The sequence below is a fragment of the Dendronephthya gigantea genome, unplaced genomic scaffold (genome assembly GCF_004324835.1).
Source record: "Dendronephthya gigantea isolate DGI-Jeju-01 unplaced genomic scaffold, DenGig_1.0 000012F, whole genome shotgun sequence".
In the NCBI taxonomy this organism is placed as follows: Eukaryota; Metazoa; Cnidaria; class Anthozoa; order Malacalcyonacea; family Nephtheidae; genus Dendronephthya; species Dendronephthya gigantea.
The window spans coordinates 513,672-533,174 of record NW_021163022.1 but is presented as its reverse complement, the minus strand read 5'-3'; the positions used below and the strand labels follow the sequence as shown (position 1 = coordinate 533,174).

General features: G+C 36.9%; 3 protein-coding genes across 3 annotated transcripts; 1 reads left to right on the top strand and 2 right to left on the bottom strand.

The window, feature by feature from the left end:
- Positions 1–79: 79 nt before the first annotated feature.
- Positions 80–8,250, bottom strand: LOC114518818 (whirlin-like). The gene is made up of 11 exons (XM_028538813.1): positions 6,863–8,250; positions 4,921–5,115; positions 4,622–4,747; positions 4,259–4,449; positions 3,535–3,583; positions 3,016–3,231; positions 2,766–2,858; positions 2,545–2,652; positions 1,314–2,435; positions 1,028–1,156; positions 80–281 (listed from the first exon to the last, which is right to left on the bottom strand). The coding sequence occupies exons 1-11, from the start codon at positions 7,532–7,534 to the stop codon at positions 99–101; spliced, it is 3,084 nt and encodes a 1,027-aa protein (XP_028394614.1). The 5' UTR covers positions 7,535–8,250; the 3' UTR covers positions 80–98.
- A 42-nt stretch (positions 8,251–8,292) lies between these two features.
- LOC114518824 (uncharacterized RING finger protein ECU07_0330-like) lies at positions 8,293–9,609 on the bottom strand. Its single transcript, XM_028538821.1, has one exon. The coding sequence runs from the start codon at positions 9,461–9,463 to the stop codon at positions 8,459–8,461; it is 1,005 nt and encodes a 334-aa protein (XP_028394622.1). The 5' UTR covers positions 9,464–9,609; the 3' UTR covers positions 8,293–8,458.
- A 5,028-nt stretch (positions 9,610–14,637) lies between these two features.
- Positions 14,638–19,316, top strand: LOC114518822 (small RNA 2'-O-methyltransferase-like). Its single transcript, XM_028538817.1, has 8 exons — positions 14,638–14,871; positions 15,862–16,048; positions 16,427–16,487; positions 16,614–16,796; positions 16,882–17,012; positions 17,205–17,248; positions 17,519–17,715; positions 18,553–19,316. Exons 1-8 carry the CDS (start codon positions 14,758–14,760, stop codon positions 18,878–18,880), a joined length of 1,245 nt encoding a protein of 414 aa, XP_028394618.1. The 5' UTR covers positions 14,638–14,757; the 3' UTR covers positions 18,881–19,316.
- Positions 19,317–19,503: the final 187 nt, after the last annotated feature.

Below are 19,503 nucleotides of genomic sequence, written 5' to 3'. Positions count from 1 at the left end.
ATACTTGTGTGTGTTGGTATACTGGTATGGGTTATAAAGTATCTTCCCCTTGAAATAACAGAAAAACTAGGAAAAGCAGTCGAGTATACACGATTTTATTAGCTATTCCCACTATCGTTTTGCAATATAAGTTTTAATACAGTTTTATCACTGTGAAAAGCTTGTCTAATGGCCATCGCAGCAATACCACTTGTAACATTTTGCAACGATTTTTCATCAACACCTAAAATTATTTGACCAGTTTTCAACAGCGGACATGATCCTGCAACTGTGCCCTCGTCCTGTGAAATAAAGATTGGTAAAACTATTTACATATGTCTTCTCACCATTGCATTGTAATGCGAACACGATTATTGTACTATTTGGCAATTTTACAATCTATTCTTTTTTTGAATAAATTCCTGTGGTTTTTCAGTAAAAGATACACGGAAAACATCAGAACTTGGTAAATCCAAAAATTGGCCATGAATAATTTTTGTTCTTACACCTACTGACTACGATTTACTATATCTAAGTGATGAGTACAATGCTCTAGAATTTGAATAAGTGGCGTGGTTGGATTCCGGAGGTGTATTTGATCCTGCAAACATGGTCATATTATGGTACATTCTTTTACATACGACTTGTGTATATTTCCTTTTATTAGCTTACTTCAAACAGATTTCGTTTACAGATGACTGTTTTTTTGGTATGCGAAATGATTATGAATTTATTATTCCCCATTTCCAAATTATCGTGCAAAAGGCAAAGTGCCGTCTAGATTTTTCTTAGCATCAAATGTGGTATAACAACTGCCTAAAATACTAACTCGAACTAACTCTTCTTACGAAAGCCCTCAGGTCGAAACGTCGAGAAGTGTTTTGTCTATTTTAGGCAGTTGTTATACAACATTTGACGCTAAGTTGTTTGAAGACGCTGCTCCTTGTTATATTGGAACGTCGTAACCTTATCATATTTCTGTTAAAGTCGTCAAAATGATGGCAAGCCTTCGCAAAAACGTTTGTAAAACTAATGAACTGAGGTATACCTTTATCGATTTTATTCTTATTTCTTTGCTGTCTGTATCAGTTCCTCCAGCCACTGACAAACCCAGATTACTTGAATGTTTAGTAAGTTCGACAACAAATGGTTGGTTATAATCCACAGAATCCCCCGTCTAATGAAATGTTATTAAATATTGTTCAAGATTATTTGAATCTTTTGATTTTCATGTGTATACATAAAAATTAAAATGAGAAAAAATGGTATTTGTTAAGGGGAACTTCGCACAGATAAGGATTCCTTATGAGATTCATTTTAAATAAACATATTACCTGAGAAATGTTGGATTTTGATTTTTGTTTCATCTTTTGCACGGGTTCTTTTCTATTGCTTTGCGCGACAGACGATTTTTTATTGAACTTGTGCAGACGTTCTGAAAACGTTGCAATGTTAGTCTCCACTGCTGTATTTCTCGGAACCTTGTCCGTCTCTACCGCCGTATTTCTGGAAACTTTGTTCGTCTCTACTCTTGCATTTTTTAGAACTTGACTCCTATCTGCTGCTGTATTTCTCGGAACCTTGTTCACGTCTAGTGCTGTATTTCTCGGAACCTTGTTCATGTCTAGTGCTGTATTTTTTGGAAGCTTGCCCATGTTATCCAATCGGCTAGTTCCGAACGAAACAAAATCGTTTTCCACTTCAATTTCAATATTATTCAAATCCATTCCCTTACACTCTGGTCCAATATTAGGAATGTCGTCCTCAAAATCTTCCGCATCAAGAAATAGTTTGTCCGGTACAGGAGGAGGAGGAGTTTCAAATTCATTTTCTTTGACAAAATCGTGAGTCTGTTTTGGTTGAATTTTTGATTTATCCACAGTAGCATAGATAGCTACATTCTCTTGGTTATTCTGCATTGAATCTTTAGTTTTCGAAGCATTTCCAAGTCTATTGTGTACAACAACGCCTGTCGTTTGGGGATTACCAATGCTAATTGAACAGCCGTTACTCATGTATCTATTGTTGGCACGTGAATCCTCATGTTTCCTATCATACTCGGAATTATCCACAGAAGAGTACAAACCATCCGACGTGTCACCATTCAGTAATGCACTTTTGACCTTTTCTTTTTTGGATATGTTGTTGGAGACGTTTTGATCAACACTTGTGTATAAATCATCGTCATCGTAGCTTACGTTTCCGATGGGGAATCCATTTGAAGTTAACTGTCTACTCTTTCCCCTCACAGCTTCGTTCATATCCGCTTTTTTATCAGTGAAACAATTGGGTAAATGTCCAGATGACGTAGTCTCGGCGTTAGGGTTAGACGAAGAATTACGAGCCGTACTATTCAAATCAAAAGAATCGTCGAAAAAATCTTTAGGTGGATGCGGTAGAGCGTCTTCTTTATGACGAATTTTTAAATTTTTCTTCGTACTTTGTCCTTCACGGCTCTAGAGTTAAGATAGAAGATGTATTTCTATTAGTTCTACGATACTTAGGCGTAATCAGGTTCTCTCGTAAAGCAACGGACTTTATGAAAAAACGTTTTGTAAACAATACCTCAAATAAACCTAGCCACGAATTCGTTGTTGTTGATGAATCAGAACTTTTATATGAATACAGTGACAGTCTATCGTGTTTTGTTTGTCTTCTGTCAGTATTGTAAGTCTATAATAAGAAGATGAGTACCGGGTTGCTTTAGAAAACAATAAAAAACCTCAACCGGATTGAAACGAGATGCGAATTGTGTTTTCATGCCTAAGTCATTATTCATTACTTACATGTTGTGAGTGTTCAAATTTTTCCGTCCAGTCATCAAACTTCGCCAAGTCGCGAGGAAGTATTGCTAAACGAATTTCTCGGAAAAGCGAACCCTACAAAAAATATAACAGCGTAAAAATAAAAAAGGAAACAAAGGAACAGGAAAACAAATAAACGTATATATATGCAGAGGCAAGCAAGAAAAACTGCAATTAAATAACTATGAGGTATAAACGCGTAAAGACACAGAAACAAAGTAGTACAAACTACCTTTTCTGGCGTGTTTAGAAGATCTGACAAAACAGTCAAGAATGCTGTTAAGGAGAGACGGTTTGTTCTGTACTCATCAAGGTAAAATTCAAAGGCGTGCAAATCATCGCCGGGTAACAACTGACGTGCTTTCATTTCCAATATTTCATCGCTATGATCCAAAACTGAGTGATGGGTCAACTGAGAGCTGCCCATCGGGTCGTGAAATGAAGGAGTCTGCAAATACAAATACAATTGAATTTTTTTTACCAGCGATCCATTATAATACGAAGAAGTTTCCATTAGTTCATTTAAGGGCATTTAAACTCTCTTTAAAATTTGTTCGCAAATCTGTTGCTTTGAGAGTTGCTTTGAAAGTTGAAGGACACGTTTTCCTGGGGGCTCAGTCTGGGGCACGGGAGTTGATTAAAGTCTTATATATGCTCTCAATTAATTTTTCTCTGGATGCCAACAAGCTACTGCACTGATATATTCCTATACGGACCATATTAAGATATATCATTGAAGATTAATTCTCACCTTTTTCATAGTCTTTGATTTTCTATCAGTGGAACTTGAAGAGGATGGCCTTTAAAAAGAAATGTAGTAAATTTAATTTATATGGGCAAAGTTGCAGGGGTGCAAACGTGATGAACAATTTGCAGGAAATGGCAATACTTATAGAGACGTAGATTATAAAAGCACAGGAACTGCAACTCATTGTTCTGTTTTTCTCGTTCATGGTTTAATGGAGCTTTGAGAGCAGGACATGGAAGGTTTGCCTACAACTTATTGTCCTTTTTTTGGAAAGAGAACGTTGAGATGTCTTGCAAATCTGGGGCCTGAGAAATTTTATCTTTTGTCCCCCCTCTGGTCTCCCGTTGATCCCCCTCCTGGGAACCCCAGCCGCCCTCAGGCGACCAGGCCTCAGCAAAGCCTCAGCATGATCTCAGTATCTGTGATTTCAGGCGAGGACTTGGCAATGTAATTTTGTCTGCTACAACAAAAATTTTCTCTACTCGTTGCCGTCTATCGTCGTATTTCTCCCATAAAATTACACGACGTTTTTAGAAATAGGTTCAATGGACCCAACAGACTTGATTGCTCAAATTCCTAAGCAAAAACATTTTAAGATGGGACCTTATAAAGGGTCATAGAGACTAGAGAGTCGTTTAATATGGATTCTATATCTTTGTCTATGGTTGGATTTTAATAGAGAAACCAGAACCTCGAGAAGCAAATGAAAGGTAAGTGTTTACGCCACCTTGAAGAATCTTTAGTTTCCGCATCACGAATCCATCTAGTTTCGTCGTAAACTCGCTTGCCATGAGGCAGGATTCCTATATCTTTTAACATGATAACAAGTTGTTGTGAACTTTTGAGCACTCGTACGGCTTCTTCATGGGAAATGTGAATGAAACTTGTGCCGTTTACATCCAAGATTTGATCACCCACCTAAAATTTTAAAAGAAAGTTTTTAAAATTTAGAAATAGCACAAAAGTTTAACATTGGTGGCAAAAAGTGCGACAATTTGTCCAGGTGAGAGGTAGAATGTTTCTTTATGTGCGAAAGGGATATTTTAGGGAAAGATGTGACATGTTTTACACATATGTTTTCGATACTTACCTGAATCCCAGCTCTATCTGCTCCTGAGTTTGGTTCAACAGATGCAATAAATATTCCCAAACCATGTTCCATACCACCCCGAATCTTTAAACCTATTTCTGCACCATCTGCGATAAACAAGTTTACCTAAAAAAGAATCCTACGTTAATAAACTTGTTTATAATAGATAGAAAAGGGCAAAAGTGATAGATTATACTGATTACATGCTATTAAGATGGCACTTTGAATGAAATATATTTCTGATCAGTTAGACATCCAAAGTCATTCTTAAGGTGCATAAAGAAACATCAAAACACCACCTTTCGTTCATCATCATCACCCAATAACCTCATTTCACTTTTATCTCCATTCATCATGTTTGCATATTGTGATGGAGGAGAAACCTCATTTCCACGTGGATCAATCCATCTGTATGATGAACTTGACTTGAAACTTCCAGGAATCTTACCCACTGATTTCACTAACATATGTAAAATAGTTGCATCTTGGAATATCTACAAAATAGTAACATCATGAACATGACTTGTCGCAAGTATGCATTTGTGTCACTGTAAAAAATGTAGACAATGCATTTACTGCAGAAAAGTGGGTCCCAGCACAATATTTAGATGTCAGAGCCTATTTGGTGTGATATGAGTAGCTGTATCATTACAACCAAGGGGATACTATAGGAGGCGTGCAGGCTTGGATGATTCCAACATAGTTCGATTATAGTTGGATTTAATTCCTTAGTATCACATCAATCCTCAATTTTATACTGGATCATCCTGGCCCCATCATGAACAAGTATGCTAATGAGAGATTTGTCAAGAAGTAAAAATTAATTAGCCCCCCACGCAGATGGGCCCTTAAATCCTAAATATTTGTATTTCGAAAATTTCAACATGCAAAACTAAATGCATGGCTAAAAGTAATAACGCGTAGGATATTGAATGATTTACTACAAATCTTTGTTAACTATGATAAAATTACGTTGACTAGCTTAGATTGCTGCTGGACAGACTTCGTCAGTCTCAAGCGTGTGGATAACGTGACCCTGTATACCCTGTTTTCTAAATGCAATATTAGCTACGACGTTTTCTAAATACATTATATATTACTTAAACAATCAGTTAACAACTAACTCTAAACGCCTGTTCACACTTGCATTTCGATTTTATCGCGATTTTCGGGCTATTTTCTTTTTTAGATGCGAACTAGGGAATAGTTATGAATGTTCTGCTTATAAGAGGCCTCATAAAGTTGACGGCTTGCATGAACATTCGTAACTTATCCACTCGTTCAGACGTTCACGTTTATCAAACGAAGAAAATTGCAGGAAAAATTGCATCGAAAAATTGAAAGGTTTAAACGAGCTTTAAGATTTCGATGCTAATTGACGGCAAATTATCACGTAGCACAGGGTTATATTGAGATTTGAGATCATATCTTGCGAACAAGGAGTTAGAAAAACATTACTTTGATCATAATCTAACTGCTGCTGTGTTTTTACTGCTATTAAAAACGTCAATTTCGTTGTTGCCTTTTTACGTGCTGATATGTTCACATCTCGAAAATTCACCGAAACAGATTTGTACTTGTTACTAAATGTTTGTGGTGAAACACTGTTCTAGGTTTTCGGTTAGTGAAATCTAACCCACGTCATATGGGTACTCTTCTTCAGATGACGGGGTTGGTTCAGAAACAAATATTTCAGGTTCTTTGTAATTCTTATGAAAACAAACTTGAGTATAATGGTAAACATTCAGTAATCTCTAGTTTCTCACACTGTCAATATGTCTTCCAGCATGCCAAGTTAAGTAAAAATTTAGGCGACTGTTTAGGAGCTAAGAAGTAAATTAATACTTTCAAATTTCGTTTTGTATCTCGAATGTCGCAAAGAAAAGGAATAGCGACAACTGAAAACTGCATAATATTGAGAAACGGTGGCTCACAAGTCGTGCATGTTTTAATATGTGTGTAGCTACATGGCCACATGGGTAGTTGATTACTGGACTGTGCATCTGTTATGGTTTGAAATCGTGTTTTAAAAACTCTAATCAAAGACGTGAGACATGGCATGTATACAACAAAGTCAACATACTCGTATGACATCATTTACGGCGCAGACCTCTCGCTAAACGAAGTCCCCCTATACGACAAGTTTCTTATGTTATATAACATACTTTGCGTGCTAAATATAAAACTTTATTAATCTGACACTTCGATTCTCTAATATATGCTTAGTGAAGTCGTACCCACCTGCACCGCCTCATGATGAGAAATGTTCCTAAAGTCTACTCTATTCACTTCTAATATTTGATCGCCTAAAGAAATTCCTGCGGCATGTGCAAGATGTCCTTCATCGACAGACGAAACAAACAAACCGATGTTATATTCTGATCCACCGCGTATAGAGAACCCAAAGCTTTCCCCCTCAACCTCTCGCTCTAAGACAACAACTCTTGCGTTAGATTCTTTCCTTTCTCTTCTGGGTCGTGGAGTTGTGTAACAACTGTCTGGTGTTGGTGTTCTACGTTCATACCCAGTCCGACGATATCGTGTATCTGTGGGTAAACTCCGTGTTGTGTCGTAACCATATTTTGGTAAATGTTTCTTCGAGTAGGTAGCATAATGTCTGGCATGTGCTGATCTTGGCCGACCACACTCATAATCGAACCTTTCTTTGTGTTTATGTGGAAGAAAACTCCGTATCAACGGGTAGATTTCCTCCCGTTGTTGTGTGGTATTACATATCTGATGTAAGGATTCCACTAAACGTTGAACGCTTTTATTCTGCTGGTATCTTGCTAAAATCTCAGTAAATTTAGCTTGATCTTCACTGTTGAAAGATTCTAAAATTGATCGATGAAGTTTTGATGCCTTTGGTGAGAGTTGTCTTGTATGATTATACCTTGTGTCGAAGTTCGCCATCTTGCTTTTTATATAAGCTCCGTCTCTACCTTCTTTATGATCCCACTTTATTTACCTTCGTTAATCTATCCTTTCTTTGCGCCATAATAGTTCAAACACGCGACAATGTTCATGCTAATGTTTCTTGTGTTTTTGTTGTCTATTTCGCGTCGCGTAACCAAGTATCAACAGACGCGTCATTTGGTTCGAAGGTCATTTGTCATGCATTGTTTGTGTGGTGACGTTTCAGCTCTTGAAAATTAAATTGTTTGGGATGCTGTGCCTGTGAGTATGAAAGCACACAAATCCACACACATTGGATGCGATGTGGGAACTGGAATTAAAAAACAAAACGGCTGTGAAGGAAAATTTTTGAGACTGAGATATGCTGGTGAAACAATTTAGACTTTTATAGACTGTGAAGTATTTGAGAAATGTTAATCAGGATTAAGTTATTTGTCAGTGAAAACTGACTGTTAACAGTTCGGTATTAGTTTTGAGCTAAATCTGATTCCTCTGGCCTGCCATTTTTTTTTTGGAAAAAAATTGACGTGGAATTTCATCTCAAATGTTTATAGAAAGATTAAAAGGATAACTAGGATGTAAATAATTTTCGATTTCTCGGAATACGGAAGTGGTGAGGAAGTTCTGCATGTTGCTTCCTCCTGAAGAAGACGAGAAGGAGCGTAATAACACGGGGAGGGTTTCACTGGTTCACGTCACCAAGGGGTAGCGAACGACCTCAAGGTACAGGTACTCACCGAGGCAAGAGTTGGTTGGGTGTGGTGATGAGACCGTTACACAGAGCATTAAATATTGCTAGTTTATTAAAAATAGCTTTATCGTTTCATAAAAATACAAATATCAAATAACATGTAATCTAAACACTTCAATCATGCCAATCGGTATATAATATCTCAAGGAAAGCCCTGGATACATAGTTGATCATATCTCCCAACCGTCCAAAGGACATTTTGTTGAGGATTTACGTAGCCAGGTTTCAATACAGTTCGAATGAAACACGTGTCCGCATGGTAAAGTCTTTCGCGTTTGTCCCAGTTCATAACTTTCTATACAAACACTACAAAGTTCGTTTGCATGCTCTTCGCTAGTTTCATCTTCTGTTAAACTGGCCAGTCGTTTCTCTGGCACTGTTTTAGTTGGAATTGATTCGTCCAGACGTAAAAGAAACTCGTAATCTTCTGGAGTAACGTCTCTGAACTGTAAGCTGAGTAAAAAACTGACCATATCTTGCATTTCTCTAGGGGCATTTTCATCACGAAGTGCAAACTTTTCCGTAGCAGGATGATCGCGATTCTCGCTCGTGGTTCGTGTATTTTTTCCTTTAATTTCTTCGAGTCGTTTCAAGCCAAGCTTACGTAGCTTTTTCTCGATGTTCGCCTTACGCTCTAAATTCTGCTCTCGACAGTTGTTATTGCGCGAGATTTGTTTAGTGCATTTATCACATTTAACTTTGATTGCTTTCCTCGTTCCTCGTTCTAGTTTTATATTCTTTGTGGTTTCACATTCTCGGCAGAAGTCTACGAACCTCTTTTCCTTCGACGAAGGCAGCCGCTCGCGTTTCGTCAGACGGGAATTCGTTAACTTACGTCGATGATATTTTAAATCGTGATCATAGCGATCTAGAAATTCAGAATCAATTTCACCGAGAGATTCGCTGTCGCTTGGCATTGCGGAATCTGAGTAGTTTGTTTGTCGAACTGTGTCCATGACATTGTATAAATGTTTTACAACCTCATTTCGTTCTCGTCTCAACTTTGCTTTTTTTAAAGCATCGTTTGTGCTTGTGGTTGTTTCTTTCATCTGATTCTTGGTGCTGTGCTTGCCAGAGGCTGTTGGGATCGTGGAAATTTTGCTGTTGTAGACTTCGTACACCTTAGTTCTTTCCAAAACTTTGGCAGCTGAAGTTGCTAATGAATCTACAGCCATATTTACACAAGTATTATTATGTGTATATGACACAGTGGAAAAAACGAAATCTTAGTAAATTAGATATAAACTGCCTACAACCAGATGAATGAAAATATTATTTGAGCTTGAAGTTTTATACCTGGTTAGTGAATAGAATTAAGAAATGATGTAATTGTTTATTTCAGTTGCGAAAGCTGGGTTTTCACAGAGTTACTTATTATGGCGCAATTTTACAAGATGCGTCATTTCCGGAAACAGCGTGATACTGCAACCAGGCCCTTTCTCGATATATGAGAAACCGAAAGTCTCTCTCTAACCCGGATTATGAGGAAGATTATTCCTGTCATGAGGAAGATTTTCCTGAGTGTAAACTATATATTGTGTGGAGATTGTATGATGTCTGTTTTATTTGTTTTGAAAGGGCTGCTGTAATTGGCGTGAGCTGTAGCAATACCCTGCTTCGATTATTGTGAATATTCATGCATTAATTTGTATTAATTTTGTGCTGTTCGTGTTTGTAATATTGTATCTTAATTGTGCTCAAGTGGCAAAGCAAAATAAATAAATAAATAAATTATAGGAGTTCTTTATTGTTCATATTTCGATATGGCATACCGCGAAGCAGTCTGTGTTTAGAAGATATCTTAATGGGCCGCATTTATAAATAATATGCGCATGCACATCGCGTATCATGTATCGTATGATGTAACGTTACTGTACGTATTTCTCCTTTAAATCCAACTATTAAAAAAATAAAGAAGCTTTTGCAAACTCAAAATAGCGCTTTGCGGGGCCGTAGTATGCACGAATATAACGCAATTTTGCTGACAGTCTAGTCGTGGGGACCAGTCAGCCCCCCCTCCTTACATTCTACATTCCTACATTCTGAACTGTTATATTTTTGTCTGCGTTCAGCGTATTTCGCATTATATTGGTTCGTATGATTTTAAATGAATATCAATAAGCCAGGGTCTGGAAAAATCCAATTTATTAAATTGAAATAATCACTTTTACTTATTAAGGCATGCAATTACGCTGATTGCGAGGTTTTATATTACATAACATCATAAACAGTGCGCCTCTTGCGATGTGTGCGTTTACTGTTGAAATGGTAGAATAAATCTATTCTTCAAAGGACATTTTGAGTTGCTGACAGTAGCGAATAAGTTCTTTAAATTCATTGCCAACAGCAAGTAATGTTGCTTCTTCACATTTTTCTACCGATAGCGTCTGTGAGACAGAATCATTGAAAACTTGGAATTGACGGTGATATAGGGCTGAGAGAGCCAATAGATACTGAACTTTACGCATTGGGCTTAGCTTGTGCCCCTCCTTCTCAAGTTCGCCAACCATAAATAAACAGTTCTTAGCCGAAGAGACGTCGTCTTTTGTGACGTATGCTAAGGGTGCTAACGAACCACTGAGTGACAAACCGAGATACAAATTAGCTAAAGTAATGTAAACTTTTTGCTGAAGATCAGCCACTGCATGTATTAACTGGCTGGATGTAGTTTTTACATGATTGGAATAATCTAATGCATCTCCAAGTAGACATTTTGCCAACATGACGAGCTCGTGATGCCGTTTTTCATCTTTCTCCGCGTTTGCTAAAATATTGGCAAGCAAGGCAGCGTGTGTGCAAAACCAAGCCTGAATCAGGCCGAGAGTGAGGCATTCTGCTTTTTGATGGCCGGCTATAGCTAAGTCGAAACTCTCCTGGAATTTTCCTTCAGCGCGCTTCATTGCAGACTTAATGTAAAGTCCCATAGATTCAGCAATGAGCATATTATCTTTAGATTCTGAAGACAAACGATCGTACGTTTCAATGATCTTGTGAGCAGCATCAAAATTTCCCGAACGGAATTGACAAGTAGCTTCTTGGGACAATGTCGATAGTTCAACATCAGTAGTGTTGTTCTCCGTCTTTACACGGTTGATGAACGCCTTCAATTTGTTATCTTCTCCCTGCTGATTTCGTAAGTGCATCATTATCTGCATGTTCCTGTAGTACGTTTTCTGACTACTGTTTGTTCTGAAACCACTTCGTGCCACAGGATTGATTCTAGATGCTGAACAAATGACCCGTTCTTTCCATTCTTGAAACGACATATTAAGGACTTTTCCATCAACGATATAATAGCTTTCTGGTTCCTTGGCAAATACTCCTTCAATCCAATAACTTATGTAAATAACAATAACAAACATTTTCTCTATTGGCTGACCTTTATCGTCCTTCACGGGTTTAAAGAAAATATCCCAATGTTGTCCTTTAACTGGCTTAAGCTGATGATTTTCTGAAACCCACAAAGTTTTATTCATCGCTTTACTAACTTTGGTAATGATATCGGCTGTGTCTTTGATGTACTCGCCGCGAACAATACCATTGTCATCAACACCATAGTAAATATGGCCGCCACGATGATTTCCAAAAGCGGAGACGTAATTTGCGAATTTATTTTCCTTGCTTATCATACGGCTACCGAGCGTCGCCCTATTACCTTTGCCTTCTTCATCCTTCAGATATTTAAATTGTGTTATTTTACTTTCTAAGAATACTTCTTTTGAAACGTCTGCCCGTGTATTCGATAAAGGTTTACCAGAAACCAAAATTTTGTGATAATCTTCAGACTTGATGTTATCCGTAACATCCGTTATTTCTTTCCGTGTTAAAATCTGCTTTATCTCCAGAGCGGATTGCAGCGGTACTGCTTGTAATTCGGTTGGAATGTACATGTTGGAATGTAGTGTACATAATTGGGTCATACTATGTACTTCGAAAATCATTTCATCAGCAGATACCACTGATATTAGATCAAAAACATCACTCGTATCATCGATCCCGAGTAGGCCACTGAATTTCTGGGAGATTCTTTTTTCTAAATCCTTGGCTTTATCAATATCGCCTGATTCAAGCTCGAAATTCACAATCCCCCCATGACTGTTTATCAGAGCACAAAAGGTTGAATAAATTTCGGATAATTTAGAATTTTCGTATTCTTTCTTCGATTTAAATAAATCGAATTTTACAGAAATCAATGTCCTCTCCTTGGACGTCTCCGCGTCTTTACCTTGTAACGATGTCGCCATACTTCCAGACATGCAAAAGCTGCTTACGCGGCACCTTCTTGTTTTAACACGCACCACACTGACTATCACCCAGGTGTATGTCTATTGTTATTTATAATAAAACATTTATAGTACGCGCGTGCTGATTGGTCGAGAAGCGTGTTTCTATAACTGTATAAAAACACGGGAATTTTCCCGCCGAACTTGACAAGCGAGGCGATGTAATGAGAATTTGTAATTAAATCGAATTATAATAGTTGTACAAAATCTTGTTATTGAGTTATATTATAAAAGAAATAGAAAACATTTTTTCCTGTGTTTCTATACAGTTATAGAAACACTTGTGGGAGTTTGGGAGAACTCGAAATAACGTGGAAAAACTCGCCCTACGGGCTCGTTTTCGCACAGATTATTTCTCGCTCTCCCAAACTCCCACGCGTGTTTCTATAACTGTATAGAAACAAGGAAAATGTTTTCTATTTCTTAAATGTTGTTGCAGAGGGAATTCCCCTCCAATTAACCACTGTGGATAATTATATTTCGTGTATTTAAAATTTATTTTCGGCTGTCATAATGTCTGAAAGTATCTCAAATCACTTCAAAGTGAATCTTGTTTTAAGTGACTTTATCAGTGGAAAATGTAATGGGAAAGCGAAACAAGTAGAGGAAATTATGCGCACTGTGTGCGCGCTTCTGAACACTGAAGGGGGACAGGTGGACTTGAATATGGACAATGACTTTCCGAAGGAAACGATTCACGATCTGATTCGAGAAATTGAACAACGTTTTGAAATTGTGATAGGTGCACTGAAAACATCTGAAAGAATCCAAGTACTGACCGTTACCACACAGAAAGTATCTCTGAAGATTTTACCCATACGCGACTATTTTTGTACGTTGAATTATAATTTGTTCCTGCCGTGTACAACAAAAACAATAGCCCAAAGTGTTGAACCGAAAGAACGACGCACAATCGAAACAGTTATAGAAGGAAAACGGTGCTGTCATCATATTGCCACTGAACTGGGAAGTCATTGTAAAGAGTTTACGAAAAATCAACATTTAAGAGAAGACTTTTTGCAAAGTCATAATGTTCTATGTAAACCGATTAAGAATATGAAGAAAGATATAACAAGCCACAAATTTCAAAGACAGGTATCAGCACTTGCCAATGACTCTGGGGGTCATATTTATCATGGAATTAGTATAAACGGGAATGTGGATGGTGTTGAAGTGAACAAAGACTATATTACCGAAATTACATCAGATTTTGAAAAGGCAGTAATGGCTATGATTTGGGGCAGAGACGTTGAACCAATACGTGGAAGGGAATGGGAAATATACTTCGCGCCTGTGAAAGACGAGAATAATGTTGTTATGAAACGTGTTTATGTAATCGTGGTATCTATTGCACCTTTCAAAGGTGGAGTGTTTACTGCGGTACCGAAATGTTATCATATAGTGGGAGACAGTGTGAAACAAATGGATAATCAAACGTGGAGGGACGAGCTACTACGTAGACGAACTTCACGGCAGTGTAAACGTGTTGATGAACATGTTAGATCCATTAATGTTTCAGAGTTTTCATCCGATTGCATATCCGTGGTGTCAGCCGGTAGACCTCAAGCAGAAGTACCGTTGGAATAAAGCATCACTGTATGTACATTACTGAATAAAGCATCTCCTTTCTGGACTGCCTTCTACCTGTCAGCCCATTAGGATCGCGTTACTTGGGAATAAGGACCTTAAGATGCACCAAATTAACGACGCGGACGTGACATAAAATCAGCCGGGTTGTTAGGAAACCAGTTTTAGTTAGTTTTACAAACAGCTATGACCTTGTTTACCAAAAAGAGTCCATAGTTTTTATTCCTGTTGTGAAACTGTGGTAATGAAGACAGTATAATTTCACGTCGCGTCATTGCTACTGGCTGCATCCGCATGTCAGGGAGTTTGCTTTTTTGTTGATAGGGGAATAGATCCAGTGCGGTTTTGCAGGGAGAAGGGATGAAGGCCAACTTCCTGGTTTAGGGTACACACTGTCACATCCCCGGATACTACTTCACCAATTTTTCAACACATCTCGTGTTACATGAAGTGGTGGAGTTATGCGTATCGCAGGCCTAAGTCTGTTTGAATTTTGAAGTCTCTTGTTTATTCGAATTGGAATCCTTTCTTTTTAATATATAATATTTTATATCTTAATATGTTTCAATTTATTTTTAAAAAACTTACTATTTTGAATCATGGATGAGGAGGATTGTCAAAGCAGAAAAGGTGGCCCAGTCTTTGATCCACCAGTTTATAAACAACGTTATAATTTTGTTGAAAATATTGTGCGTAAATTTGGCGCTAAGAAGGTACTATAGTGATGTTGTAAAGTGTAAACATTCGACCACGTGACTGCATATTAAATATGCTCTTTTGACATTAAATGGACAGGATTTCTTATGTTATATATAAGTTTCCATTTTATATGTAGAGTAGTATTAGTTACCATTTTATATATGCCTAATATTCCATACTCCTGTGTCAAGGATACATGTTTTTAAAGCCTTGCCATAGGTTAGCTGACCCTCAAGGAATTCCAGAGCATTTATAGTAAACCAACCCCTAAGGAATTCCATGCTTTACAGTATACTTTATTTATCCCTGAAGAATTTTATGCCATATTGACCTAAATAATAGAATTTAGAGGCTCAGCCTTATAATGTGTCCTCATTCACCATTTTGGTCAGCATAATATGAAATCTGAGCTAACATTGGTGGCTCAACTGGTAGACTTTGGTAGACTTATTTGTTTATGATGACACGAGTAATTGTGTATGTGCTTTCTTGATGTTATATATAGTCTAATTACTCTAATATATGTAATCTAGACTCACAGGTTTAAATTTTAACAGTATTGTTCACAGTAGCCTAGCCAGCCTGACAATTTTGTCCTGTTATTCCACAGCTTATGTATTATATTAATTTTGTTACATGTAATAGTAATACATACTATGGTGTGCACGTCTGTTAGCAGGCTACCTCTGTGGCTATTCATTGGTGTTCATTGATTTTGAAAACAATGAATTTCTAAAGAAATGAACAAATATGAATAACCTGAGATTTGCATAGCAGGATTAAATTGTCACGCTGGCTACACTACTGAATGTTCAGTGGTTTGCTTTTCTTCTCGTAAAAATAACAGAATATCAAAAATAGCTATAGTGTACTCTAATTGTTAGGTGAAAAATGGTTTCTATTTGTTTTACTAGCCCTTTTTAAATAATTCGTATTATTCTGCTTTTGAAGCATTGCAATTAGTTTTATAAATATATCGCTTAATAATAGTTTTGGTATTTTAGGTGATTGACTTTGGTTGTTCTGAAGGAAAGTTGATCAGCCAGTTAAAAAGAGTAGAATGTGTAGAGGAATTAGTAGGAATTGATATTGATCATGAAACACTTGAATTCAACAAAAGAAGAGCAAGACCTTTTTCTGCTGATTATTTGGATCCCAGATCAAAACCCTTGACAGTCAGTTTGTATCAAGGTATAGGTTGCAAAACTCCAACTGATTATTTAATATTAACAAACAAGTCAACCATTCAATAGTTCACTGGTTATGGTTATTTTCCCACCAGTAATTTTATCTTCTTAAAGAGAATTTGGCCTTTTTGGGTACCATTTTCTTCTTTTGCTGGATTTGATTAAATTATAAATTTTCAAATAATTAGACAGAGTTATATTCATATAAACTAAAAAATCGTTGTACCTACCACAGTTTAATTCTGATCAGCTAAATGCTGTCCAATTTCCAAGCTCACCCATCCTCCTCCTGTGCTATCAAGTCCGCATTAATTTCCACCACAATAAAAATTGTGGTAAAAAAAGTTCAACAGCAGAAGCATTAAAATTAGATTTATTATAGGTTCAATTGCAGAATATGATGAAAGATTTATCAACTTTGATGTCATAGCATGCGTTGAAATGTAAGTTGAAATTAGTTTATACTGTTGTGTATCATTTAGACTTCTGTATCACCTAAATAACTAACTACTGCCATAGTTTTTAACAAATTGCTAATTCAAAATAATAGATTTTTGTTTGTGTTACAGCATAGAGCATCTTCATCCACCAGTTCTCAGTGCAATGCCAGAGATTATATTTGGTCATCTCCAACCAAAAGTTGCTGTTGTGACAACTCCCAATTCTGAGTTCAATGTTCTTTTCCCTGACTTGAAGGGATTTCGGCATTATGATCATAAATTTGAGTGGAATAGAGCAGAATTTCAATCATGGTGAGTTTGTAATAAGAGTATTTATCTATATAGATTATGACGACTCAAAGTAGAATGTTTCTAAGAAATTTGTTGTGTTTTTTAGGGGTTTGATGGTGGCATCTAAATATAATTACTCAGTTTCATTCAGTGGTGTAGGTGAAGACCCTAGTGGTACAGAACATTTAGGGAAGTGTTCTCAAATTGCTGTTTTGGTAAAGAGTGAGGGAAAAAATGGTAGGTATATTAAGTTTGTATGTTGTGGTTTGTAAATTTTGATACTATTTTTAAGAAGATACTAGTTTTAAGAATTGTATATAATGTACACTAACCACTCATAATGATATCTGGAAGTAAATCCTACACTGTGAATACTGCTGTGTTTTGACTTTTGTAGTAAACAAATTTGTTGTACCTTATTTTGTGTAGAGATTCAAAACCAGGTACCCCAAGAACAAACTCCATATGTTAAGGTAAGTGAAGAGTGAATAATAAAGTAGAGTATCACATTTTAAGAAAATAGAATGATAGGAGAGGAACTAGTGACGAGGTAAGACATCCAAAACGTTTTTAACAATAGAAAAAGAAATGGTATACAAAACCGGGCAACATTGCTGGCAACTCGTGTTGGCACTGTTTAGTTTGAAATCTAGATGATATTTCAGCGCTTTGGCAAAATATTTTTCGTATGACACAACAGGTATTCACCAATTGAGTGAATCACGATGTTACTTTATCACCAGGTAATTTCCTGTGTGCATCCTTTTAAAAAAGAACGAAGTTTGGAAGAGCTTCTTACAGAGGAGTTGGAATATTACACTTTGTTCTTGGCTGATGATTTTAAGAAAGAGGAGCATTCTCGTTGCTCTGAGATCCCTTTGGAAAGTTTTTTTGAGTTTCCAAGGATTTCCAAATTGACAACAGACGTGGAAGTTTTAAGGTACATTATTTTACGTTTTTATTACCTTATTTTCAGTTATTTAAGCCATTTTGGCACTTAGCTTACAAGTAATAAATATAACTATTACCCGTCAATCACAAAACTACTACAAAACGTACGCTTGAAATTTATTATGTACCTGTTTCAAATATATTGCAAAAAAACCCCAAAAATTAGATTCATTCGACTTAATATGTAACTAAACAGCATGATAAAATAAACTAAACGAATGTGAATCTAGAATGATAATTTAGTTCTAGAAATTGCATTAATATTTCCTACGATTTATAACTGGCATCAGTGGCGTCGCCAGGTCGCTCAGACTGGGGGGGACGAGGCACCAAAGCGCAAGACCTCTAGGGGGGTTCGGGGCATTCACCCCCGAGAAAATTTTTATTTCTAGGGTCTCTAAAACGCTATTTCCCGCATTTTCAGCAAAGTTTTATGACAATCCGAAAGCCACAGACCGGAGATTTTTGTTATAAACAAACAGTTTTTACAAGGGGAACTTTTTGTTGTTAGCTAATCTGCCTAATCTAAATGTGTCAACAAGAGCATCCAATTCAATTTTATCTGCAATGTCTCTTTCTATATGCTGACTATGTTATTCTACTGCTATTCTTTACATGATCAAAAGTAATGTTAATTCGAAAATTTCTTTATTTACTCTGCTGTTGGAAATTAGAATCATTGTACCCCCCCCCCTTTTCTCTTCAGATTTAGAAAAATTCCAAAAGTGGTCTTTAGAATAAGTGGGGGGGACGAGTCCCCCCCAGTTCCCCCCCTAGCGACGCCACTGACTGGCATTGGAAACTATATTCAACAATATCCCCACAGGAAGGTTATTCAAGCTAGCCCAAAACTTGAACTTAACGATGCTCTAAACGCTGTGGTGTACGAAAGAGCTGACAATGAATGGCCAAGCGACGAAGAGGGTGAGGAAGGCATCACAAAATGGGATTCCGAGGGTGTTGGCAACTATTATGAACGATATTATAAACTGGACTGTCCTAATGATGAGGAATGTTGGGATATGGAGAATGCAGAAATGGAATCTGATGATAAGGAGATTGATAATTGGTCAAATTGGCGGTCGACGAATATATCTGGTGATTGTGAACATCAAAGATCTAAAAGAGAGGAATTTTTTGCCGACAACGATTAACGTGGTGAGAATTTATTTCACCATGCATGCAGCAGGTTTGTTAAGATGTCTCGACAATTTTGTTGTTCCCAGATGATTAGAACTATTCTTGTGTAAACAGACAATTTCTGGAACGATTTTTTTTCGACAAGCTGGAACGGTATTGCCGTGAACAAATATTTACCTGCTCGATAATTCAAGTTGACAAAGAATCCAGCACAAGATTAATTCTCAAAATCAACTTATTTTATGGTGGTATGTTCACGTACAACTGTAGTCTGCAATATTAACTATGACGTTGTTTTACACGAACATTTTTACACGAACAGTTGAAATTTTATTTTTATTTACATGATTTCAAGCCTATGCGTGGGCTAGTCCCGGGGACAGTTTTATTTGCCCAGCCGGCATAATATACCCTGCAGAAAATGCCAGGATCCAGCCTGGAGGGGATAAAAGGGAATTACACTTCATATAATTTGTTTTACAGTGTGGCATCTTTATCCTGCCAGGGTAGGATATATACATAGACTGGCCCTAATACTATTTTAACATTAAAATTTATTCATATTCTTTTATTGTAATTAAATAATGTAATTTTGCAAATCTGTCGATTCGACAGAGAATACGCAGCTTTATTGGTA

What these genes read in the sequence shown, in the direction of transcription:
- LOC114518822 (XM_028538817.1), top strand. Translation starts at nt 14,758, where the DNA reads ATGGATGAGGAGGATTGTCAAAGCAGAAAAGGTGGCCCAGTCTTTGAT. An exon ending in GACAGTCAGTTTGTATCAAG is followed by an intron (nt 16,049 to 16,426) that starts GTATAGGTTGCA and finishes GATTTATTATAG; the next exon opens with GTTCAATTGCAGAATATGAT. An exon ending in ACAGACGTGGAAGTTTTAAG is followed by an intron (nt 17,716 to 18,552) that starts GTACATTATTTT and finishes ATATCCCCACAG; the next exon opens with GAAGGTTATTCAAGCTAGCC.
- LOC114518818 (XM_028538813.1), bottom strand. Translation starts at nt 7,534, where the DNA reads ATGGCGAACTTCGACACAAGGTATAATCATACAAGACAACTCTCACCA. An exon ending in GAAACTAAAGATTCTTCAAG is followed by an intron (nt 3,584 to 4,258) that starts GTGGCGTAAACA and finishes TTCTTTTTAAAG; the next exon opens with GCCATCCTCTTCAAGTTCCA. An exon ending in AATCAAAGACTATGAAAAAG is followed by an intron (nt 3,232 to 3,534) that starts GTGAGAATTAAT and finishes TTGTATTTGCAG; the next exon opens with ACTCCTTCATTTCACGACCC.
- LOC114518824 (XM_028538821.1), bottom strand. Translation starts at nt 9,463, where the DNA reads ATGGCTGTAGATTCATTAGCAACTTCAGCTGCCAAAGTTTTGGAAAGA.